Genomic DNA, 26,828 nt, shown 5'->3' with positions numbered 1-26,828 from the left:
GTGCCTTGCGGTGATGTGGGCGGTTATAAAATTCCGCCGATATCTGTACGGTCGTCCTTTTAATGTTGTCGGCTACCATCACTCCCTCCGCTGGCTGACAAATTTAAAAGGCTCTTTAGGACAGTTGGCGCGCTGGAACTTGAAGCTTAAAGAATTTGATATGACCGTGGTCTACAGATCAAGGAAGCGACATTCAGACACTGATTGCCTTTCTTGTGTGCCTTACGAACCTGCGACGGCAAATGACGACGATACAGCCTTTGTTGGAGTTGTAAACACGGCAACTGTCGCACAGCTGCAATGAGATGACCCCGAACTAGAACCCATATTACGTTTTTTAGAGGGTCGCCTTTCAGCTGTACCTAGACTGCTTGCGAGAGTGCTTTCGTCATTTTGCTAGCGCAACGACGTCCTGTATAAGATGAACTTCACGCCACACGCGACGTCCTGTATAAGATGAACTTCATGCCACACGGAAACGACTGCTTACTCGTCGTCCCAACATCTCTAAGGAGCGAAGTATTACAGGCATGGCACGATAAACCAACATTCGGCCACTTGGGTTACACGCGTACATTGTGCAGAGTGAGGCAGAAATACTACTGGCCAAGACTGACGGCGACCGTTCAACACTATGTTCAGACGTGCCTTGATTGCCAACGCAGGAGAATTCCACCCGTCAAACCAGCACGCCTCCTCCATCCTATTGATGTGCCTGTTACTCCATTCGCTCAAGTCGGAATGGATCTTTTGGGCCTATTTACAACCTCATCAGCAGGTCGTAGATGGATTATAATAGCCAGCGGCTACCTCACTCGTAACGCCGAAACCAAGGCTCTAGATAGGGGCACGGCAATTGAAGCAGCCCGATTTTTCGTAGAGCATGTGGTGCTGAGGGGCTCCGTCAGTGGTAATAACTGACCGGGGAAATGCATTCGCAGCTGAACTATTACAGACAGTTTTAAGACTTAGTGGCACATCCCACAACTATTACAGACAGTTTTAAGACTTAGTGGCACATCCCACAGGCGAACAACAGCATATCATCCGCAAGCGGATGATACGGAGTATCTCAACATTGCGGATATGCTCTGCATGTACGTCGATGTGGAGCATAAAAACTGTGACGATATCTTGCCGTATGTCACGTTCGCCTATAACACGGCTTATCAAGAATCAACAAGAACAACCTATTCCGCCTTCTTCATGGTCGTGAAGTCACCACTATGCTGGATGCTATGCTGCCGCATGAGTGCGAAGACGCCGAAACAGATGCTGATTACAGTCAAGCCCAACTATATCGAACCCGTTTATATCAAATCATCCCGTATATCGAACAATTCCTAAACGCGGTAAGTTTACATTGAGAATATATAGCAAACGTTACTGTTTTATCGAACGAAAATAGCAATGACAACTGATATATCAAACTCCATGTGCCTCAAAAGTGCCCCAGCAAGTTGGCTTTCCCTCACGGTGGCGGGGAAAACTGCCGGCGCCACCCTAGAAAAAGTTGGTTTGACCCGGTTGTGGGCGGGCGAACACCCCCCTCCAAGAAATGATCCTGGCCCGCTCGCAGCGCTTACAGCCAATCGGAGGCCGTCGTGCTTTCTCCGAGGCGTGGAGGCGGTAAAAGTGAGCGCCATTTTTCTTTCTTTATGCTTGTGTGCCTGCTGCTGCCGATTCAGCGTGGTCTGTGGTGTTGCCTGTTGGTGCTCTGTTAACTGTATTGGCGCGCTGTCATCGAATCGTAGGCCGTCGTGCTTTCTCCGAGGTGTGGAGGCGGTAGAAGTGAGTGCCATTTTTTATTTCTTTATGCTTGTGTGCCTGCTGCTGCCGATTCAGCGTGGTCTATGGTGTTGCCTGTTGGTGCGCTCTTAACTGTATTGGCGCGCTGTCATGGCTTGCGCAAAGAGGTGCAAATTTTGCCGTTCGCCACGAAACTCGAAATCATCAATCGGGTTGAGCGCGGTGAAAAAAAGTCGGACGTCGCCGGCGCATACAAAATTCCAAGGAGCACCTTGAGTACTATCCTGAAGAACAAGCCAGACATCAAGGCCAAGTCGAACAAAGGCCAGGTGCCCGTGGAGCTCGACGTGTGCGCGCTGCTGTGTACGAAGGTGTTTTAAAAGGCCGTTTACAAGTGGTTTGTGGACGTTCGGTCGCGAAACATCCTAGTGTCCGGCCCTATAATCGAGCAGAAAGCCAAGGACCTTGCTTTTCTGCTTGGCAGGATTGATTTCCAAGGCGGTTCAGCCTGGCTTCAGCGGTTCAAAGAACGGCACGATATTGTTGGCAAAGCTGTTACAGGTGAAAGCAGAGCAGCGGAGGACCTGGACAGCGTAGAAAAATGGCTCGAGAAAAACTGGTGAGATATTTCCAATGTATTAAAAGCTGCTTGTATTAAAGCTGAATTCCGGCTGCCCCAACCAGGAAGCACGCTTTTAATCATCATCATCTTCCTGACTACGTCCACTGCAGGACAAAGGCATCTCCCATGTTCCGCCAGTTAACCTGGTCCTGTGCTTGCTGCTGCCAATTTATACCCGCAAACTTTTTAATCTCATCTCCCACCTTACCTTCTGTCTCCCCCTAACTGCTTGCCTTCTCTGGGAATCCAGTTAGTTACCCTTAATGACCAGCGATTATCCTGTCTACACGCTACATGCCAGGCCCATGTCCATTTCCTCTTTTTGATTTCAACTATGATATCCTTAACCCCCGTTTGTTTCCTAATCCACTCTGCTTTCTTCTTGTCTCTTAAGGTCACACCTACCATTTTTCTTTCCATTGCTCGCTGCCTCCTCCTCAATTTAAGCTGAACCCTCTTTGTAAGTCTCCAGGTTTCTGCTTCGTAGCTAAGTATTGGCAAGATACAGCTTGATTGATTGATACGTGGGGTTTAACGTCCCAAAACTGGCAAGATACAGCTGTTATATACCTTCCTCTTGAGGGTTAGAGGCAATCTACCTGCCATAATGTGTCATAAAGTGTCAACATGCCTAAGAATTTGCTTGCATCTATGCAGGTTGGGTACTTTACGAATGTTGTCTGTTATAGAAGTGACGATCGATTTTTGTTACTAGTGCCGTACCCTGGCCGATGCTTCAGTATTCTTTGTCATTTCTGTACAACGATTTCAATCCTGCTGTTGGGCAATGGGGAGGAAAACCCTGGGCCCACTAATACTCAAATGCTACAAGCTATTCTAGACAACCAAGGGGCCTCGGACCGTAAAATGGACGCACTAAAGGAAAAAATCAGTGCATTGAATGCTAAAACTGAAAAATTAAGTGGCTATCTTACGGTAATACAGGAAATGAATACAGGAAATGAATAAATGAATTGAGATCCTAGAGCATATCGTGTAGGAACAAGCTGCTAAACTTGCAGATTATGAAAACCGCAGTCGACGCAATAATCTTTTGGTTTTTGGTGTTCCCGAAAGCAAGGGAGCTTCAGCTGTTGATTTGAAGAAAGTCGTGGTCGATGCAATCTTTAAAGAAACCCTTGGTATTGAAATTCAAACGATTGAAAGAATCCATCGACTTGGTAAGGAAAAACCTGGGAAAGGTAGGCCCATAATCATGAAGTTTTATGATTACCGTGAGAAAGAAAGTGTTCTGAAAAACTGCAAGGAACTTAAAGGGACCAATATAACCATAAGCCACGACTACGCCCGAGACATGGTTGAAATAAGGAGCAAGCTATGGAAAAGTGCAGCTTCAGATAGGGCTAAAGCTGCGCAGGTTAAGTTGGTGCATGATAAGATTAAAATAAATGATGATATATACGGCAGGGATGTCAGTCAGAAGAACGATACCTGTATCAAAATCATGCAGACAAACAGAAACAGAGATATGCTCTTGAAGCTGCCGGTGCAGGAAGGAGCACTACAAGAAACGAGAGCATGTCATCTAACGCGCTAGGAACGCCATTTCCTTCACCACAGACATAGCTCCGGCTTCCCTTATTTAATGCCCGAAGCATCGTTAACAAAGTAACTGAACTTGAATAGTTTTGCTATCACGAAGTCCTCATGTGGTGGCCATAACTGAAATGTGGCTACACAGTTGTGTCCCTGATAACTGCATTGTGCCAGAAAGCTACAAAATCTTTAGATCTGATAGGGACTCGCGAGGGGGCAAGGTCTATCATTGTAAAAAACTCTGTTGTGGCCGCCCATGTTCGAAGCAATGTACCAGAAACAGTGTGGTGTAAAATTAACTTTTTTAACACAGTATACCTTCTTGGTGTCTTGTATAGACCACCCGCAACAGCATCAGACTATCTTGATAAATTGAGTAACTTACTTTTTGCCCATGTAAATGGGAACACCAGGCTTATTCTTACTGGATACATTAATCTGCCTCACATTAACTGGGACGCTTTTTTCCCCAGACACGTCAAGATTGATAGTGGCGAAAAGATGTTGGAAATTATGTTCGCTCAAAACTTAACCCAAATAGTGCGCGAATATACACGGATAACATCTTCGTCTCGGTCAGTGTTGGACCTGGTGTTCCTTTCAAACAAATTGTGCAATTATAATACCTGTGCTGATGAGGAAATTTCTGATCATAGATTGGTCTCTATTACAATTCCACTGAGTGTTTCACGAGCTAGAACCTATAAGACCGTGCAAGTAAAAGATTACACGAACACGGACGACAGTTCAATTCTTGACAAGCTGGGGTATTCATTTGGTCATTTTGAGCACGCATCCGAGCGCCACACAGTTGAAGAATTGTGGCAACGTTTTAAAGATATCATTAAATATTGCATCGACAAATTCGTTCCTAGTAGTGTAAAACAGACTAAAAAGCACAATCCGTGGATAACACGAGATATTATTCACAAAAAGCGACAGTTAAAAAGGCTGCAGAGGAAAAGAAAACATGGCTCCGAGGATATAGCACGTGTACGAAATGAATTGAAGAAATACTTCTTGGAATCTAAGCACGCTTTTTTTTGGTCAAAAATTGATTTCTTTTATTAAACATTCACATCACAAGTTCGGGCTTTATATGTCCGATCGGCGTGATAAAATTGACCAGCTGAAACGTGGAAATGAAATCGTGACGAAGAATGTTGATATTGCAGATAGTCATAACATTTTTTTTTCAGTCAGTTTTTACAAGGCGCAGATGTGACACTGAAACAGAGGATGTAATATGCCACTTATCTGAGCCGATGGGTGAGATTACTATTAGTCGAGAAGGAGCATTGAATAGTCTATTGTCTCTTGATTCCAAAAAAACATGCGGGCCTAATAAAATACCCACCCCTTTTTTGCAGCGTTATGTGGAGTGGCTATCTTACTACTTCGAAGCTATTTTTCAAAAGTCTATTTGTACTAGTCCAGTGCCATCGGACTGGCGCACAGCTGTAGTTGTCCCTGTGTTTAAGAGTGGTGATCGGTTGTCCACCAATAATTACTGTTCGTATCGCTCACATCTATCTGCTGCGAAATATTGGAACATGTCATTGCCAAGCATATCATCACATTCCTAGAAAATAAAAACTACTTTTATCCTTATCAGCATGGCTTTAGGAGTACAGTCTCGACTACAACACAGCTTATCGAAACTATTTATGACTTTGCGACAGCTTTAGATATGAATGAACAAATTGATATCATGTGCATAGATTTCGTTAAGGCCTTCGATAAGATACCTCACGACAGATTACTGTATAAGCTTTACTGCGCTGGACTAAGTCAAATTTTACTTAATTGGATTAAAGCCTACCCAAATGACAGGAAGCAATTCATGAAAATTGATAACTCTATGTCTTGCCCACTAGAAGTGTTTTCTGGGGTTCCACAAGGCTCGGTTCTTGGGCCCTTATTGTTTCTGATATATGTCAATGATATTGCAGATATAGCAAAACCCCATGTTAAGCTCAAACTATTTGCTGATGATTGTTTAATTTACGTGCGAGTGACTAGTAGTAAGGACCAATGGAACATTGTCGAATGTCTAAAGGAATTACACTCATGGTGTGAAGCTTCGGGAATGGAAATCAATTATTCGAGCATGATGCGAGTAATTACGGTAATAGCCGCTTATCACCAGATTCCAGCAGAACCAAGCGACATCCCAAAGACGGTCTTGAGAATACCTTTTGGCCTCTTTGAATTTGTTCGTATGCATACAGACTGAAGAACGCAGCACAGACGTTCCAGCGTTTCTAGAATGAGCTCACTCGGGGACTGCCCTTTGTCTTCGTCTACTTAAACAACATTTTGGTCGCCAGCACAACGATTGAAGAGCACAAAAACCACCTGCGACTCCTCTTCAAGCGTCTTGACGAGCATAATCTGGTTTTGAAGCCCAAAAAGTGAATGTTTGGTGTTGAAGCACTACATTTCCTAGGTCATCAAATCGCCCTACAGCGCATCTTACCGCTCGATTCGTGGGTACAAGCAGTTAGAAATTTTACCCCGCCTACCTTTTTCCCCAAGTTGCGCGAGTTTCTCGGGCTGGTCAACTTCCATAGGCGCTTCATTCCACCCTGTGCACACATTCTACAGCCGCTAACTGACTTGCTGCACCGGGAGGTCAAGAAAACACCCGAGTTTCACTGACTAGTACAGCACGAAAAAGCCTTCCAGGATGCCAAAACTTGGCTGGCCTCCGCAACATTTCTGATGCACCCTCTTTACGACGCGCCAACGCAGCTTATGGTTGGTGCTTCAACGACCGCAGTGGGAGAAGTGTTGTAACAATACGATGGCAAGGACTGGAAACCGATATGTTTCTTTTAGAAATGTCTGAAAAAGGCGAAAGTGCGCTACGGCACCTTTGAAAGAGGGATGCTGGCCGTTTATTGCTCCGAAAACCATTTCGGTTTCTTCCTCGAAGGTTGCACTTTCTATATTTTAACGGACCACAAGCCACTGACATTTGCGTTCAAAAACAACATCATCATATACATCATCATATCCAGAAAGAACTGTGCCAATTTTCCTTTATTTCCGAATTTTCAAAGGACGTCTGCTACATAGCGGGGATCGAAAATCAACCAGCCGAAGCACTTTCCCGTATCAACACCACATCAGCGTCCGTCGACTTTGAGAAATCAGCCGCCGCCCAGCAGGACGACCCGGAGCTAACTGAGTGCCACACAATTCGCAATAACTTGTTCTCAAAGAGATGCCGCTACCATACATAACGACTATGGTCACATGCAACACATTGCAGAAGTCTCCAAGACACTTTGTCCCCGTCCAGTTTTGACGTGCAGTGTTTGACAGCCTTCACGACGTCAGTCATCGAGGAATCTGCAAGACGCAGAGGCTCGTCACAGACCGCTTTATGTGGCCAGGCATTAACACCGATATTCGACGCTGGGCGAGGACGTGCGAAATATGGCAAGCAGTCAAGGTTACTCATCACGCGCGCACAGCACTCCAAGCATTTCAGCCACCAGAGTGCCGTTTCGAAAACGTTCACTTGGACTTGGTAAGACCTCTACCTCCTTCCCAGCGTTACAGATAGCTGCTTACATGTGTCCACCGCTATTCACGGTGTCCTGATGTGACGCCGGTTCTGGACATTGCAACTGGACCCGTCGCACAAGCGTTTGTGGCCCCATGGGACTCTCACTATGGCTGCCCACTGCGCATATTGACCGACCGTAGACGACAATTTCCGAGCAACCTATTCTCTGTGCTGGCAAGGCTTCTAGGAACATGGCTCCAGTACACACCACAGTTCACGACCCAGGGAGCAATGGAATGGTGCAGCGTTTACACCGTCAGCTGAAGGCATTTTTAATGGCCGAATTGAATAGAGAGCACTGGGTGGAAAAGCTTCCTCTCGCCCTTCTAGGCCTGCGTACCGCAATGAAGGAAGACCTCAGATTTAGAGCAGCAGAAACGCTGTAAGGCTCTCCAAACTAAATACTGCGAGAATTCTTTGGTGAGAAGAGAAAGGTGTACACCGACAACTGCATAACATATGAAAAGGCTACATTACTGATTGGAACACCTGCAATCCAACGCGACGCATGTCAGCTGCAACCAAAGAGTGTTCATTCCCAGGCATGAATGTGAAAACCCATGTGTTCATGCGGCAAGACACAGTGAAGGCGCCATTGACCCCTGGGTATGATGGGCCTTTCCGTGTGCTGCCGCGGTTGGACAAGACTGACCATTCATGTTCGTGACAGAGAGAACGTCCTTTATCTCGAACGCGTGAAACCTGCTCATCTCATAAACTAATTTCCACATTTGCTTGTTTTTTTCCTTGCTCTGCAGTCTGGGGTAGGGGAGAGGCCTTGTAGCGGACGTTGATACCAGTGGTCCCAATTATTTTTAGTTGCATGCATGTACCCAATCATATACCGAGACACACGGGGCATACGTGGCTGACATACATGATGTTATCTCGGGCATGCCACAGGAGATATGCCGCCACGCCCCTGTTGTGGTATCACAATTTTCAAAAACTGTTTTTCGTGGAAAATAAACCAGTCTTGTCCCTAACTTCAAAGAATGTAGACGTGTTCTTTTCACTCCTACTTAGGGCAATCGTGCTACAATGATGAGTTTACAGAATCCTCCGTAAAAGGTGTCGTCACTCATCTCGTGCTTGTGGTTTTGTTTGAAACAAATTTTGAACAACTAAACTTGATCATCACATTACAACCAGGGTCATGCAAATGAATGTAATACCTAATTACAAAATGACAGCACGAAGTACAACACAATCACAGAGGAACACACAACAAAACACGAAGCTCTCAATCGATCCCATGTACAGAACAGAAATCCACATATGGCTTCATTAAAAAAAAAAAAAGCACTCGCCATTACACTTCATTCATTACCTTTTGCACGCCTGAAAATTAAACATAATATACCAATGACACTGACAAAATTCACAGCCCACATTCAAGTGATAATCTGTAACAGTTCTGTTCGCCATATGTTTTTCACTGAGAATATTATCAGGTAATTTTTTTACTCAATTACAACAGGGATTAAAGAAAATATACAATACGATATAGAACAGATCACAAAAAACTATAGTGAGCAATAGGCACATGCGAATATCGAATTCATGTTCAAATAGAATAGATCGCATGTCATAAAGGAAAATGAGCATATTTCTCATGACCCAATCAACCTGCACAATATCTTTTAAAAATTGGACATCGAGGCACGAACTAAATTGAAATATAAGAACAGTGTAAGGTACTTCCCTCTTAAGAGGAGATGCGGGTCGAAAAGCACGAGTTTTTTCAAAATTACTGATTTTTTTATTTTCGCCTGTTTTGACAAGATTAGTACCTCAACTGTTATGAAAAAAATAATACAGGTAAAAACTTAATTGGAAATGCTTTAAAATTGAATCTTGTGGGGATCTGAGGCGCCCCCGCGACCGTTTCGCGGGCATTCCGCCACACAGCCACACGCTTTTGCTTTTTCTGCTCTGGTAACGGCGCGTGGTGATAAATGGCGCCACGTGCGGCCGCGGCACGTGTTGCGTGCGCGCCGAGGGAGCTCTCTCTTCTCCGTGGTCGGCGCCGGGTAAGCACGTGTTTCCTTCGTCCGCGTCCCTTTTGGGAATGGCCGAACTGTAGCCTACCTGGGGTGGCCTTTGGCACCTTGGCAGGCGTGTTTACTTGAGTGCTAGCTTCGGTACCGTACGCTAAGCCCACAGCGGTGCCTAGTGCTGAAGCGGTCGTACCACACCGAGCCGCACTTGCCGCCGGCCCACGCGTACTAGGTTTGCCCTAACACTCTCGACCAGGCCCAGTGGCCATCGTGAGAGTGCGCAGCATAGCCGCGAGGGACCTTTTGCCGACCGGCGTGTTAAAGCTCGCCATTGCCAGCTGCGACGTGCTCGCGGTTTCCCCTTATCGCGAACGTCCGCGTGCAAGTGCCTTTGCTTTCCGCGTCCCGAGAGCGAACGTTGTACTGTTGTTCAGGGTGCCACCAAAGGCAATAAAGTGTTGTGTATTTTTGTATTGGAGCACTGTCTGTTTTGGCTGCGCCATGCTAAACGCCTTATTTATTACTCGAGCGAGCGCGGAGCGGTGCGCTACACGCGAGTAGATGACGGAGTCGCGGCCCTGTGGCTCGCTAAGCGTGAACTCGCGGATATCATATGCTACGGTGAGTAGCGGGGTCACTATAATCTAAAGAGCACAAGGTGCCTCTTAAAAGGTCGAAAGTGTGCAGTCTTCAAGCACCTTGCTGCCAATAATGCGCCGCCACTCGCCATTGTTGATCGCATGAGTCGAAGAGTCGAGCCTTACTCTTCAAATAACAAGTTTCTCTCGCTGATGCAGCGCAAGAAATAATAAAAAGAAGCGTGCTTCTGCGCGTTTTTCGAGCACCGCGACTGGCTTATCACGTGGTACGGATCGGGGACCGCCATTGGCCGCTGCGCGCCTGTATGTGCTGTGAAACCTATTTGCGGTGTCCATGTCTTGTCGAGCAGCGCAGCTGAACAATGCTTTTATCGTGCAATTATCTCCGTTATGAATGAAAAAAGGCATTGCTCGCAAGTGAAAGCCGTTGTGTGGCGCGCTCTGTAGGAATAGGCTACGAGAAGCTGGTCCGATTTGCGGCAGTTGTTGGCTTGCAAAAGCCAATGCATCAAAAGTCATTCACACCCGTCAGCCGGAAAGTTCGTGATGCGGCAATGAATGACGTCAGCGCCAATCTTGAGAGGTCGAAAGAGCTCGCAGTGAGAGAACTTAGCAGGAACGACATTGCCATTATGTACGACGATGTGTGGCACAAATATGGCTGCAAAATGGCATGACACTGGACTTAGTTTGTATTTGGCAGTCCTGTCGAACTTCTTTCTAGCTTGCAGTTGGCACAAGGCTCTGTCTGCCAGATGGAGCAAAAGTATGGCAACCGTTTCATTGCCCTGTCTGTGAACGAAATGACTGTGAGGAGTGGGCTCGAAAAAGCCGACAGAGACAAACTCATGGTGCTGGCGTATTTTAGTTGTAGTGGCCACTACAGGAAGGATTGTTCTTTTTGGTGTACAATTTTCATCTGCATTAATATCTTTCATAAATAAAAGCTCAATTTTAACTTTAAAACTTTTTTTTTTTAATCACAAATTTTGCCATTTTTTTCGATGTGCCCCTCCTTTTTCGGGCACTTCTGGTGCTCGGATCTACATAAAGCTTTGTGCAAATTTTTTCCAAAGTACGACAAATGCAATTATCTAGTTTAAATTTCAATACTTTATTGCATAATAAAAAATTGTATGTATAGGGTAAGTGAAATATGAACTTTTTAAGTCTATTATTTTTCACGCGTATTACATATTTTGTATGTGCTTCCTAATTAGTTATTTGCACTTTACACTTTATTTGAAGCATTATGAACTATGAATGGTAAAAAACTACAGAAGTTTGGGGATGAAAAGAGGAGGGGCAAAAGGGTTAAGGTTTTCACTTTGTCATGTTGCAGAGCTAAAAGTGTGTAACTTGCAAGATAACTAATTAGATATTTGAAATGAGCATAAAAAGTTCCATAAACAGCTCAAGTTTCATTGCTCTAGGGTGAATATTAAAAAAAAGTGTCTTCGAGTAGCATCTCCTCTTATATAAAAAAACAAGCTATCTAAAGTGCATGCCAATTGAATAGGTTTAATGCGCTTATTTTTCATTGTAGTTTCAAACGTTTTACATCCTTTTTATCTTTTGTGTGTGGCTGCCTAGGCTTCTCTGGCTTTAATGCGTTTACCCCGGTTGGTTTTAGTATCAATGATATATTTTTCACTGCTTTCTTATCAATAGCCTACTTTGTAGCGTAAGAATTTTAGACTGCGCAAGTACCTTCGGTTGCACGCCTTTTTGACGAGCAGTTGTCACGTGGTTTGCACCGCTTTTCTTCATGTTATCTCTCCGTTGTTTCGGCGCATTTTTACAAAAAATGCCTTGTGTTCAAAGTACAGGCGACCCCCGATAATTCGAAGTCGCTTAATTGAAATTATCAGTTGATAGTTCAACAGGAAGAAATTCTCGGTAATTGGAAGCTAGAGGTCTGAAATTTCGATTGATTCAAATTTATTTTCAATCGAATTCCCGGAGGAAATCGTAACGTTTGTTAAATTTCCTATTTTCGAAGTGCGAAACAACAATGCGTGTCCGACCGGCACCCAAGGGCATCGCAGTTGACCACAGCGCCGCAGCTCAAAGCGTCAGCTGATGGCATCGCAGTTGCATGCAGCGCCCCAGATCATGAAGCGGCTGCTCCGGCGGTTCCGGTTCCGGGCCTCATTGTTGACCTCGTTACGGTCGTGTGCAGACTCCACGTGCGACGAAGCTCCACGTGCATTTACTATGGCAACTCGCGGGCCTCATCAGACGCTTGACTTGGCCTCATTGTTGATCTCGTTACAGTCGTGTGCGGATTCAACGTTTCCACGTGCGACGAAGCTCAACGTGCATTTACTATGCCAACTCCCGGGCCTTATCAGACGCTTGACTTGGCGACGAAAGTCAAAATTTTGAAAGATGTTGAACAAGGAGGCACCGCCAAGCAAGACATTGCGCAGAAATACGGCATCAAGCCTAATACCCAGTCTAACATCCTGAAGAACAAGCGCTCGGTACTGGACGCATTCGAAAATGACCAGTTCAACATGTCTCGCAAGAGAATGCGCACCGGCACCCACCCGGAGTTAGAGCAAGCGCTGCTCATCTGGATTCGGGAGGCTCGAAGCAACAGACTTCCTCTTAGCGGCAATATCGTTGCAGCGAAAGCGTCATCGCTTGCGATTATGCTAGGCATCGAGAACTTTGCTTCGTCCGAAGGGTGGCTCACACGGTTCAAGCAGCGCCACGATATGGTGTTTAAAAGCGTTAACGGGGAAAAGGCTGCCGTCAACGCTGAAACATGTGATACGTGGAGAGAAGATCAGCTTAGCAAATACTTGGGAGTATATCGGCCGGAAGATATCTTCAATGCCGACGAGACAGCACTTTTTTACAGAATGTTGCCCGAGAAGACACTGACCCTTAAGGACGATGACTGTGCTGGAGGGAAGCGTAGCAAAGAAAGAGTGTCGGTGCTGATAGCGGCGAACATGACAGGCACTGAGCGATGTCGCCTGCTCGTGATAGGCAAAGCTGCTAAGCCTAGATGTTTCAAGGGCGTGAAAACGCTACCTGTCGACTACGTGTCTAACAGGAAAGCGTGGATGACCGCAGACCTATTCAAGGATTGGCTAACAAAATTGGATCGCAAGTTCGCGTTATCTAAACGCAATGTATTGCTCCTTGTGGACAATGCCGTGCACACATGAATGCGCCGCCCTTGAGTGCAATACATGTCGCCTACCTGCCAGCGAACACTACATCGGTGTTACAACCACTGGACCAGGGGATCATCAAAAACGTGAAAGTACTGTACAGGAAGCATCTTCTTGAGCGGATGCTGTTGTGTATGGACAATGCAAGTCAGTATGAGGTGAGCCTTCTCAGTGCTATTCATATGCTGGCGCGAGCGTGGGGTCACGCAAAGGATGAAACCATTTCAAACTGCTTTAGGGCGTGCGGCTTCATTCCAAGTGGTGCAGATGATCACGCGTCTTGTACAGTGGGGGAAGAAGACACAAGTGAGCTTGACGTTGATACAGTGAAATCCCGTTATAACGAACCTCAGATTAACGATTTTTTCAGATTAACGAATATTTCGGAAATCCCCTTCCAAATGTCCATTGTTTCAATGTAAAAATATTTCACTACTACGAATTTCAGAATAACGAATGTTTCAGAATAACGTATCAAATTTTATCACCCTGGTACCTTAAGAGCACTTCAAAATAACGAATTTCTAGCGTAAAAATTACGTGCGGCGGTCTAAATGCCCAGCGCCATATGTGGCACTATCATCATCATCAGAGCTCCTGCTCATTTCTCCATGCGTTGCCTTATGCTAAATGCGCACTAGCCTGGCTAGCCCTATCGCCATTGCCAGTACCTTGTTTTCGATGTTTTTTTTTGTTTTTTTTGCATGCTCGTTGAGCCAGGTCGAGCCTAACCTCGCCGCCTTTGTTTTGTTACGTCGACCGGCAACGTCGCACGATTGTCGTACGGCTTTCTCGTTTTAAAGGTTAGAGTGATTCGTTTCTGCGTTCGCGATGAGCTCCGGAAGCAGCGCGAAAAAGAAACGGAGGCAGTTTTCTTTGAAAGAAAAAATGGATATTCTTTCTCAAGTGGACGCCGGTAAAAAACAAATCCACATTGCGAACGAGATGGGGGTTGCACCATCAACTGTCGCAACCATCCTGAAGGACCGACAAAAGATCCTCGAGCTGCACCGAGGGTCCCAACTCGCACCGTCAAGAAAACGGCTCCGACTTGGGAATTTCCAAGAAGTGGATGCTGCAGTATACTGACTTGGTTCAAGGACGCGCGTTCTCAAAATGTGCCGGTGTCGGGACCCATGCTGCAGGAAAAAGCCCGGCAATTCGCTGATGCTTTGGACATCACAGGCTTCGAAGCAAGCGCGGGGTGGCTTCATCGTTTCCGTGAAACGAATGGAATCACCTGGCAAGTGGTGTCTAATGAAGAGAAGGCGGCAGACGCAGCAAGCGCTGCTGCATGGAGGGATGAGAAGTTCCGCGAAATCGTCGCTTCATACTCCGAAGATGATATATTCAATGCGGACGAAATGGCGTTCTATCAAATGCTTCCTGATAAAACCATGCATTTTAAAGGGAACAGCTGCAAAGGCGGCAAGCAGTCCAAAGTCCGGATTACGGTATTGTTATGCTGCAATTCCACAGGCACCAAGAAGCTGAAGCCCTTGGTGATCGGCAAATACAAGAAGCCTCGCTGCATGAGGAACGTTGTTTCATTGCCGTGCGATTATCGGGCTAATTCACGCGCGTGAATGACACGAGAGTTATTCTCTGAGTGGCTACTAAAGGTGGACAATGAGATGAGGAGCGCAGGTAGGAAAATCCTGATTATCGCCGACAACTGCTCGGCGCATCTTGTTAATGTCAGGCTGACAAATGTACAGCTGGTGGAGCGTTACATCAACCACCATCCAGAACTGCTGGAGGAAGGCAGGCTTGGTAGTAATGCCATCTGAATATGAACAAGGCAGCGAAGAAAGCGACGCGAGTGGCATGTGGCAAGAAGTCGTCGAAAGACTCGCGATGGATGCCTCAGTGACGTTCGAGGACTATGTGCAGTGCGACGACGAAGCATGCACGTCAGCCGAACTGACGACCGATGACATCGTCAGTGCTGTTCATGGTGATAACAGCGACGAGGACGCCAATGGCGAAGACGACGCTGAGACCGCGCCCGTTAGCCAACCAGAAGAATCGCTTTCTAAGGCCGACATCATGGAATGCGTGCGAAAGATGCGCACTTACCTTGGCAGGTGCAGCAATGCCACCGAAGCAGAGCATAAGAATGTGGACAACTTCGAAGCGTTCGTCCTGCGGCAGTTGAGCGGCACCCGCCAGGCCAAGATCACCGACTTTTTCAAATAAACGTGCGCTCATTCCGGAATACTTCGCGTTTTGTTTCTTTTCACGCTCGTCATAAAATCAAGCGTTTGCGGATGTGTACACAGCAAAGGTAGGCGACTCCTTTTGTTGCATTTACGATTTTTAATGCGAATTTTCGATGTTTTCACTATAACGATATTTCAAAATAACGAACTATTTTCCGCGGTCCCTTCAAATTCGTTGTATCGAGATTTCACTGTAGTCTCCTGCCAGCTTTCGGCGACGTCCCTTTCGAGGAGTACATTGCCACTGACAGTTTGGTAGAAACGTGCGGTGCACTGTCGGACGCTGAGATCGTGGAGATGGTTTGGCCCAGCGAGCCTAGTCACGAAACTGAGGTTGACGACGACGACGACGCAAGTGAGCCACTACCGCGGGCTGCTGATGTAGCCCGAGGCCTTGCCCTCGCGCAGCGGTTTTTCACTGCTGAGAGCAACGCCAAGAAAGCACCCGGGCACATATACAGCCTGCAGGACTTGCTTTCTGCTGCAAGATTCAGCAAACAGAAGCAAACGGCAATCACAGATTTTTTCTCATAAATTGCTTTAAAATAAATGTATTTTTCATTCATTGTGGTTAATTGGAATTCTGCTTAATTCGAAGTTTTTCACGGTCATCGTGAACTTCGTATTAACGAGAGTCGACTGTAATAAACCAGTTCAGCGCTGTGTGTATGTCCTTCCTGAAAGTTCAGTCTCTTTTTGCACTGCTAAATCTATTTTAATCATGAACCAAGCAGCAGTTTTCTTGAAACAGCTTTGCAGCGGTGTGAATTTTTTCCACATAGTGCCATTGTAAAAGGTGCCAGAACTGTAATGTAAGAAATATGTAATGTAGTAATGTAGAAAGTTATTAGTATTCAACAGTAAAAACTATTTTAATTAAAAAAACAGTAACGAGTGTAAAGCTTCCTCTCTTTACTTGGTTTCCAAGCCGCAGATAAGTTGCAAATAAATTAATAAATTAAATTTTCAGTGCACTTGGATAAAGTTTGTCAACAGGAGATAGAGTTCTTGCAAGAGTAATGATGTCCCAATAATTCCGCAGGAACATTAAAGGCTGAAGGTGTTTTCTTTTTTTTTTTTTCGTAAGCCTATGATGAAATTCTTACGAAGTTGCAATACTACCAGCCCAGCTTCATATAGGCAAATCTGATTGAAGAGACCAGCTCCATTTTGCTGCAAAGTAACGTTAAAATCATTTTATCCGCTGTTTGGTAAAACATGACAGAAAAGCTTACAAACGATGATTATTCGTCAAAACTCTTCTGCTGTTTCATCGTCAAATACGAAAAAATGATCAGGCACATGCAGAGGCAACTAAAAAAGGCTGGAGCACCGCACCTGCTACATTAACTAAATAACAGTTGAAATAGAAGTTAACGGGCTGCTCACCGATAATGGCCACAGCTGTTTCCCGAATGTCTGTGCCAGCAGGGTTGACAGCTTGGCAGCGGTATTTTCCTTCGTCTTCCCTTCTGACACTCGTCACCTGTATGAGAGAAATAGAGCCTTCAAACTCTGCACCTATTAGGACGCTGTGCTGCGACATATACACTCTACTGATGGCTGACAGAGTGCCAATAGTGCTTTCTTACCAGCAAAAGGCCAGCCTTGGCATCCACTTGAAAGCCATTCACTGTGCTCAGGTTTCGGTTTGCCTGAAACGATACAAAAGCTGCACTCATCTAGTCTGCTACATCAGATCATTTCTTGCATTCCATTTGCAGTCCACCCAGGGCACTTGCGCACGAGCCAGGAAGTGTGCATAGAGTTTCCTATAAATACACTACAAGTAACTTTGGCACTAGTGTCTGAGAGCAACAATGCACGCCGCTTCAGCAAGCACGGAATGAAGAATGGTAAACAAATGTACCTAGTCTTCGTTCTTTCGGTTCACATCACATGGCCTGAATTCGTTTTGCACAAGACCAAGTTGTCGGGCCGATGGGCCGTGGCACGCAGAGTGGAAGCAGGGCGAAGAGAGCACAGGCGCATTGCACATGCGCAGGACGAGCGTCGGCTTCCAAAAAAGCCGCAGGGGGCACGGGGCGGAAACGTGGCGGGCAGATTAGAATGGGTGCGAGACAAGCCCGAGGTGCGAGTCAAGCCCGGGGGCTTTTCGGTGGCAGGCGAGCGATCGGATGCGGTGTCGGTCGCGCTAGGCACGATGACGCTTTCCTCCGTGCGTGCTACAGAGGGGAGACCACGCCAGTTAGGGGGCATCGGCTTACCCGAGTCGATGGCTCGTATTCTACGGCGAATTGCATGCGAGTTTGATTTACTGCTATTGTGTTTCGTGCTCTTCCTGCCGTTGTTTCGCTGCGTATGTCCTATTGACCGCCAGTCTGCGGGAATTGTTCGTTCCGTGTTTTCGGTCTTCCTTTGTGCGTTAGTGCACTGCTGAGCCTATTCGGAAGGCTGTTTGTGATTATTTTAAGTCGTGCATTAAAGACTGTTCTCGTTCCCTGTGTTGCTGGCTCGTACACTGCGAATTCTGGCTAACTGAGCCCCCTGAGAAAGGCGGGGGCCTTTGTCTGGCGTCCAACGTGTTTTTCGCATATGGTTGACCTTCCCTTCATTCCTTCCAACGTGGTTTTCTCATGCAGTACTCATTCTTTTTGTTGGAGTTTGCTTTCGCACCACGAGAACCGCACGCATAAAACACCCATCAGTCTTTCAATCTCAATATGGTTTGCACGTATTTATACGTGCAATCTCAATATGGTTTGCACGTATTAAAATTACAGCTTGTGAGGGTGATAACCCTACGTACCCAAGTCTAGTATTATGCCCGACAAGGCGCAACAGGAGGCGTCCGTGCCAGATACATCCCATATCCCTGAGCAGCTGACCGCGCGGCTACAACGGCAGGCTACACCAAGCTACAGTTTTCGCTTACCGCTGGCCATGCCTACATACGAGGGACACACGGACAAGAAATCAGTCGCAGACTTTTTGCAAAAGTTACAAGATTATCGCGACGCGCAAGCCCTCACAAATGAGACTTCTGCTACGCGTTCTGCCCGTCCCCCTGTCTGGCTCTGCCGCTCGTTGGCGTCGTCGCCAGTTTTTCGACTGTTCGTCTTACTTTGAGCAGCTATTCCGTGCCGAATTTCTTCCCCCCGAATACGTCAATCATATGAAAGATGAACTTTGCAGGCGGACACAGGGTGAAAATGAAAGCCTCCAGGAATACATACAGTCCTTTCAGGAGCTTTACGACCACGTGGGCCCTTCGGCATCTAAAGCAGAAAGAGTGACTCATGCTGTTAGGCAGTCACATCCGTGTGGCGTACTTAAGGGATCGTTCGTTCCCTTCACTCGACGTTTTCGCTAGAGCAGCGGGTGATATTCAGCCCGCGATCTTGGCGGAGCTCTCATAATAACCTGGTAAACCTATTGCAGCAGCAGCCTCTCCTGACAGGCTGAGCTAGGGAACTGTTGGGGCAATGTTTGAGCTTCATTTAAGGGGAGACACTGGTCTGAGAAATTTTTTTTTAATTTTCAGTATTTCCAGCTGAAATTTTAATACAATGTGTATTTTTCACAGCTGAAAACAAATATGCAATTAGTTTTTTGCTATCACTTTTAGATTTTCAAATATTAACTGTTATATAAACTTGCATTCTGCCCAGCCTTGTGACATCTTCCTCATAAAATATTGCTACAAATTTGATATGAGAGCATTCCATATCAAATAGCATTCCATATCAAAATTTGATCTGACAGCATTTCGTGCAAATAGGCCCCAAGGCATCAACCACATACTCCAGCAGGCTGTAGCGATGATTTGGAGGAGTCTCCTGCTTGGCAACAGCCTTGTTGAACTTGCACCATGACTCTTCACCAGTTGGGCAGTGAGAGTGCTGAGGGCTTGCATCAGTAGATGCTACGTGATAAAAGGTTGCCCAGACAGCATTATTCATGGCCTCAATGCTTCCTTGGTTGCTTCCTTGGTTGCCCACTCATAATATGACGTGAGATTTGTGACCAGCTCGCCTGTCAGTTTGCCCTTGCCGCCAAGGCTTGGCTTTCCTTCGGCTCTTTGTTTTTGCAGGAGGTTTTGAAGTGCTGTGCCCATGCGCTTATGCACATGGTTGACACAGTCCTCTTTTTCTATTGGCACGAAGCCATATACCTGTGCCTTTTGCAGACTGTTGAATGCCTGAGTGTCTCCATCACACAACATGGTTGTGTAGCAGAACCCATGTCTCTCCAATGAGCGGCCAAATAAAATTTGTGCAGCAGTTAAACGCCGTCACCGTTCGAGACTCGTACCCGTCCCCATCAATAGACTCTGGTATGTACTCCCTCGGGGCTGCCAAATTCTTCACTACCCTTGACTGCAGCAGAGGCTTCTTGCAAATCCCATTAGCAGAGTGTGATGTTGAGAAAATGGCATTTACTTGTCACAGGGGATTTTTCGAGTTTACGGGGTTACCTTTCGGGTTCTGCAATTCATCCGCCACATTTCAGCACATCATGGACATTGTGCTTCGACACGCCAAATTCAACTAAGCAATGAACAATGGCAACTATGCCACATGAACAGTGGCAGTCTCTTTGCAAACCTTTGACGAGCACCTGATGCAATGAACCACAGTATTCCAAAGAATGCACAGGAAGCAGGCATCACCATCAACCCCCAGAGAGTTCAGTTGGTCTCAAACAAAATCAACCTCTTAGGTTTCATTGTCGAGCAAGGCACAGTACGACCAGATGAACAGAAACTTCAGGCAATCCTGCATTATCCACCACCAACGGGTATCAAGAGCTTGCAACGGTTTTGGGGTATGATAGGCTTCTACCGCCACTTCATTCCTCACTGTGCTGATCTGGCCAGACCACTTCCCCAGCTCTTACACGAGGAGATCTTACACGAGGGAGTCCATTGGTCTTGGACTAACGTGGAGCATGCAGCATACCAGGCTCTTTCGAAGGCTATGGCTGATACATCACGATTGCACCTACTTAATTTAAACTTGCCCTTCACTGTGCAGACTGATGGTAGTGAGTGGGGTCTCGGAGTAGTTTCGCTCCAGGAATATCAAGGGATGCTTTACCCACTAACATTCGCGAGCCACATGCTCTTGGGCGCAGAAAGGAACTACACTGTAACAGAGAAAGAGTGCTTCGCAATCGTATTCACGCTGAAGAAATTTGACATGTGCCTGGATGGAGCCTCATTTACGATCCAAGGCGATCACCAGGCGTGTCATCGCTGTCGAAGATGAAAAACCCATTCGGTCATCTGGCCCAGTGGGCTCTTTCTCTTCAGAAATAGAATTACAAAGTTGAGTACAAAGTGGCTCACGCGCTTTCCAGAGCACCACTGTCCGGAGATGGTGAACCCGCCGCCGAGGTCCTGACTGTGACAATGCCTGAAGATGCATGGGGAACACTGGTCTTACGGCAGCAGCTTCTTGACCCTCAGAGAAGTGTCGCCCAGTGCAAGCAAATATGCAGTGGCCAGGCCAGTTCAGTTGGAACACACCGGGAACACACGGTCCTCAAACACCTATGGCAGTTACTTGCAAGCCGATGACGGCCTGCTCCTGCGTTACATACCATGACTTGATACGCATGATGGCAAGCCCCTATTCCGCGTTTTCATTCCTCGCACTCTACGCAAAAGTTTCCTGGCGTACTTTCATGACACACGCCTCGCTGGTCACAGTGATGGCAAGAGAACTTTTTGAAAAGTTGTGTCGCGTCGCCACATCGCCGCACATGAGAAAGGACGTCGCATCATAAGTTCGCACTTGCCCTACCTGCCTGACCGCAAAACAGAGGGGAGTGTCCATTCTTGTGTAGGGGGCAGTGCAGGGCCAATGGGCCCGTGTTTGTAGCACGCACGATCGAAGCAGGGAGAAGAGAGCACAGGCGCATTGCACATGTGCAGGACGGGCATCAGCTTCCAAAAAAGCCACAGGGGGCAAAAACCTGGCGGGCAGATAAGAAGGGGTGCGAGACAAGCCAGGGGGCTTTTCTGTGGCAGGCGAGCGTTAGGATGCGGTGTCGGTCGCGCTAGGCGCGATGAGGCTTCCCTCCGTGTGTGCTACAGAGGGGAGACCACGCCAGTCAGGGGACCACGCCAGTCAGGGGGCGTCGGCTTACGAGTCGATGGCTCGTATTCTACGGCAAATTGCGTGTGAGGTTGATTTACTGCTGTTATGTTTCGCGCTAACTTTCCTGCTGTTGTTTCGCTGCGTATGTCCCATTGACCGCCAGTCTGCGGGGATTGTTCGTTCTGGGTTTTCGGGCTTCCTGTGTGCGTTAGTGCCGTGTTGAGCCAGTTCGGAAGGCTGTTTGTGATTATTTTGAGTCGTGCATTAAAGACGGTTCTCGTTCCCTGCGTTGCTGGCTCGTGCACTGCGAATTTTGGCTAACTGACGCCCCTGAGCGGAGGCGGGGCCTTCAAAGTTCAGCAAATATTCAGCATCTGGATCTGTCCAGCCTCACCAATTCAAATCGGCTCACAAACAATAAGTGTGCTCAAATCCTGTAAGCACGACGATTAGGCAAACCCGTGTGCTGTCCACCATCTCATGGTGGCTCAACGATCACAGCGCCGCAATTGTCTCAGTATCATAGAAGGCGTTGTTTTGCAAATCATGTCAGGCAATCCATACTGTATACCACCACAGTAGTGCACATCATTTCTTATTTGTGCAATAAGGGATACATCTGTCTCAAAAACGGCAAACAAATATTTGTATCTCCCCAAATTTCAGGTCATCAAAACAACTAGCAAAATCTATTTTGCGTACCTCTTCTTGGGAAGCACGTGAACAGACGAGACAGCACAGCCAGCTGCCGGGAAGGCGGGGGTCGAAGCATCGCTTGATGCAGAGTGTACTAGAACTGTTGAGTGGTGTGAACGCGCCTAGCCACCTGATGCCTTCCATGTCGATTGTAGCGGTGGCACTGCAGTGGATTAGTACTGAAAGCGTAGCACGCCACGCACAAGAACTGCTATGCGCTTCTGCTCCTCTGGTGCTCTTTTTTGATGCAGATTTCTTTGTGCCTTCCCATCATTCATGTTTAGCCAGGGTTCGCACAGAATATTTGGCTGAAATTTAAAAGATATGAAAAATTTCAAGGCTGCGAACAGGAAAATTCAAGGAGTGTTGTTTCGCAGATGACTCAAGAAAGGAGCTATACTTTCCAACAATTTTTTTTTTTTACAAGAGTAGCTAACTCAGCCTCTTTTTCATTAGCTGTACAACAAAAACTGTTGGCCTTGACAAGGCAAGTCATGAAATTTCTCGCTCTGGTGCCTTCTGCAAAGTGATTCGCTGACTCCAGTATGCCCTTTACAGTTTTTTTTAGCTTTGGCTATTTTTCTTGCATGCTCTCTAGCTCGAGTTCTTTTCTTTTCAAGGTTACCTGCAGTGCCGCTGCTTGTCGCTTCTGTTCTTCCATGTGTAACGCATATCTAGGCCTGGCTTGGCGCACTGATGACTTTAGTTATTTCAACGATGAAACGTTAAGCACTTGAACTGGTATAGCGCATTACGGGGAAGAAGAAACGGCCAAGCAGACCGACACAAGAGGACAGAGCGCTAACTTCCAACTGGCAGCCCACCGTGGGTTTTCACAGCAACACCTTTGCCATGTTTTCGACTGCAATCTGCTTGTTCACACTGAAACCTCGTATTACTGAAGCCTGTTCATGGCTAAGCAAGAGAAAGACCTTGAGCACTCCTCATAATATTGAGATTGACGGGTCATGTTTTATCAGCCCACAGAGAACGTGAAGGCGTTCACGGTCTCTTACATAGTTTTGCAGTTCATGATCTTTTTCTAGGCAGAATAGAATATATTGTGCACACACAATATTGTCACGAGCAAAACAAGACCTACAGCCAGGAGTTCACCTGAACCAGAGCAACGAAAATGTTTTCTTCTTCGCCGCCCAAAACTAATATGAGCCACAGCGGCTCTTTCATCAATGGTGGCATTACCCCCTCTACCAAGAGGCATCGTCTCGATGCTGTACATGAAGGCAAAAAAAAAGAGGAAAATTACCATGCAATCAAAATGAATGACGTAAGGCGGAACAACGTGGTTGGTTGTGGAGTCAAAAGTCAAATGTGAGATAAGAAAAATAGGAAAGAATGTAAGAAAAAGACGAAACCAAAAGAAAGACGTCAAGTTACCAATAAAGTAAGTCACTAACTGGTGATTCACAGCGCGAAAAGTATGGTTTGAGCCGTGAAACGTGAATGACTTTAGTTTGTGGAAAGAAACGGGAACGTCTGGAAGTGCCTTCTGGGAGAACCTCGTAAGTGACGTCGCTGTGATGTAGTACGACCTTGTAAGGGCCGAAGTAGCGGCGAAGAAGTTTTTCTGAACGGCCACACTGTCGGATAAGGGTCCACACCAAGACTTCATCACTGGGCTTGAAAATAACTTCACAGTGACCGAGATTGTAGCGGCGCGCGTCTGCGGTTTGGTGATGTTGAGTATGGTGACGAGCAAGTTGACGAGCCTCTTCTGCGCACTGCGCAAATTTGGCAGCATCTGTGTGGTATATTCTTAAGTTGTCGGGCAGGAGCATGGCGTCGAGCATCGTCGTGACCTCGCGACCGTGGACTAAGCGAAAAGGTGGGAAACCGGTACTTTCTTGAACAGCACTGTTATACACAACAGTTACGTAAGGAAGTATGGCGTCCCAGTTTTTGTGATCGATGTCCACATGCACTGACAGCATGCCTGCAATTGTCTTGTTGATTCGTTCAGTCAGCCCGTTTGCTTGCAGGTGGTAAGCCGTTGTTTTACGATGTTCTGTGCCACTTAATCGCAAGACTTCCCGCAGCATCTCTGCGGCAAAAGCTGTCTCACGATCAGTTATGACGACAGCTGGCGCACCGTGATGCAAGACAATGCTGTTAACGAAAAATTGGGCGACGTCTGCTGCGGTGGCTTTTGGAAGTGCCTTTGTTTCACAATAGCATGTTAAGTAGTCGGTAGCTACCACAATCTACCGGTTTCCAGACGAAGACGTGGGGAATGACCCAAGCAAGTCCATGCCAATCTGATGAAAGGGCGCCTTTGGTGGGCCAATTGGGTGCAGTAGTCCCGCTGGTCGTAAAGGTGGAATCTTTTGTCTCTGACAGTCGCGACATGCGCGAACGTAGTGCTTCGCAGTCTTTGCGAGACGTGGCCAGTAGTAGGAGCGTTGAATGCGTTGAAGCATGCAGGCATAGCCAAGGTGTCCGGACGATGGCTCACCATGACACGCACGTAAAATCTCACCACGAAGCGTAGTTGGCGCGACAAGCAGATACATAGCTTGTGTAGGATGAAAGTTCTTTTCATAAAGTACTCCAGCGCGGAAACAAAAGGAGGATAGTGAGCGTGCAAAGCTTTGGGGAGGGTGGTAATTGCGTCCTTCCAGGTCGTCAATGAGCTGGATGAGATCCGAGTCATGACACTGTTGCTCAGCCAAGCGAGTTGCTGATACGGCAGAAAGAAAAGTGTCGTCTTCAAGGTCAGTGTTGGCATTTTCGACCGATGCACGTGAGAGACAGTCGGCGTCGGTGTGTTTCCGCCCAGGTTTATTGACGATGGTGACATCGAAATCTTGTAGCCGAAGGCTCCATCGTGCTAGACGACCTGAGGGATCTTTGAGATTTGCGAGCCAACAAAGGGAATGGTGGTCGCTAACTATCCTGAATGGGTGGCCGTACAAGTATGGCCAGAACTTTGTAATGGCCCAGACAACAGCGAGGTGTTCCTTTTCGGTTGCAGAATAGTTTTTCTTTGCTGGGGATAACATCCTGCTCGCATAAGCAATCACACGCTCTACACCATTATGCCACTGAACTAATATCGCTCCTAGTCCAACGTTGCTGGCGTCAGCGTGTAATTACGTGTGGGCACTTTCGTCAAAGTGACCCAGGACAGGCAGTACAGGCAGAGCCTGGAGAAGGTTCCGGAGGGTGTCGAACGCATGGCACTGATCGGCACCCCAAACAAACGAGACACCGTCTTTTGTAAGCTTGTTGAGGGGTTCAGCAATCTTCGAAAAGTCTTTGACAAAGCACCTGTAATACGCACAGAGCCCCAGAAATCGGCGTAGGACGCGTTTATTTGTGGGCACAAGAAAGGCGGCAACGGTGCGGGTTTTCTCCGGATCTGGGCGGATGCCGGAATGGCTCACAACGTGGCCAAGGAACTTCAGTTCTTCATATCCAAAATGACACTTCTCGGGTTTGAGAGAAAGCCCCGCTGTTCTGATTGCCTGAAGAACTGCCTGAAGGCGTTGGCCCTGCTGTTCTGATTGCCTGAAGAACTGCCTGAAGGCATTGGACGTTTCGTTCAAACGTGTCTGCAAAGACCACGATGTCGTCAAGGTAAACAAGACATGATTGCCATTTGAGCCACATGAGAGCCGTATCAATCATTCTTTGGAAAGTAGCTGGCGCTGAGCATAGGCTGAAAGGCAACACTTTAAACTCGTACAGGCCGTCAGGAATAATAAACGCCGTCTTTTCGCGGTCGCGCTCATCCACTGCGATTTGCCAGTAGCCGCTACGCAAATCCATGGAGGAAAAATATTTAGCGTTGCATATACGGTCCAACGAGTCATCTATACGGGGTAGAGAATAAACGTCCTTTTTGGTGACCTTGTTCAGTTTACGGTAATCAACGCAAAAACGCAGCGTACCATCCTTCTTTACTAACACAACTGGCGAAGCCCAGGGACTGGTTCATGGCTGGATGACGACGTCCTGAAGCATCTACTGGACTTGGTCACGTATAGCGTCTTGCTCTTTTTGTGACACCCTATAGGCATGTTGTCGGATGTGTGTATCAATGGGTTTCTTGATGATACGATGCTGAGCAAGTCGTGTCTCTTTAAGCTTTGATTGATATGTGGGGTTTAGTCCCAAAACCACCATACGATTATGAGAGACGCCGTAGTGGAGGGCTCCGGAAATTTCGACCACCTGGGGTTCTTTAACGTGCTCCCAAATCTGAGCACACGGGCCTACATTTCCGCCTCCATCGGAAATGCAGCCGCCGCAGCCGGGATTCGATCCCGCGACCTGCGGGTCAGCAGCCGAGTACCTTAGCCACTAGACCACCGCGGCGGGGTCTGTTTAACCTTTGGCGTAGTGGCAAAGCAGTCTTGAAACGAGCCGAGTATTTGCAAAAGGCTTTCTCGTTGAGCCGAAGGTAGTCTCTCGTTTATGTCGAGAGTGCTCGCAAAGGCCTCGTAAGGGTGGCCATTCGATGAAAATGAGGCTAACGTGGACGAACCATCGGCATCGGCAAGTTCTTCACAATACGCATGGCAGTGCGTCTC

At 47.0% G+C, this 26,828-nt stretch overlaps 1 protein-coding gene across 11 annotated transcripts in view; it reads right to left on the bottom strand.

The window, feature by feature from the left end:
- The window catches only part of Fas2 (neural cell adhesion molecule fasciclin 2), a 335,700-nt gene that overhangs the window by 238,851 nt on the left and 70,021 nt on the right, over positions 1-26,828 (bottom strand). For all 11 annotated transcript variants that reach the window (XM_037423629.2, XM_037423630.2, XM_075893992.1 and 8 more), the window contains exons 6-7: positions 17,107-17,169; positions 16,904-17,000 (exon numbers count right to left, since the gene is read on the bottom strand). In XM_037423629.2, coding sequence (XP_037279526.1) covers positions 16,904-17,000; positions 17,107-17,169 — 160 coding nt within the window. The remainder of the gene's footprint in view (positions 1-16,903; positions 17,001-17,106; positions 17,170-26,828) is intronic.

Source organism: Rhipicephalus microplus, chromosome 4, assembly GCF_043290135.1.
Source record: "Rhipicephalus microplus isolate Deutch F79 chromosome 4, USDA_Rmic, whole genome shotgun sequence".
NCBI lineage: Eukaryota > Metazoa > Arthropoda > Arachnida > Ixodida > Ixodidae > Rhipicephalus > Rhipicephalus microplus.
Note: the sequence above shows the minus strand (reverse complement) of the source record. Positions and strands in the feature narration are given on the sequence as shown.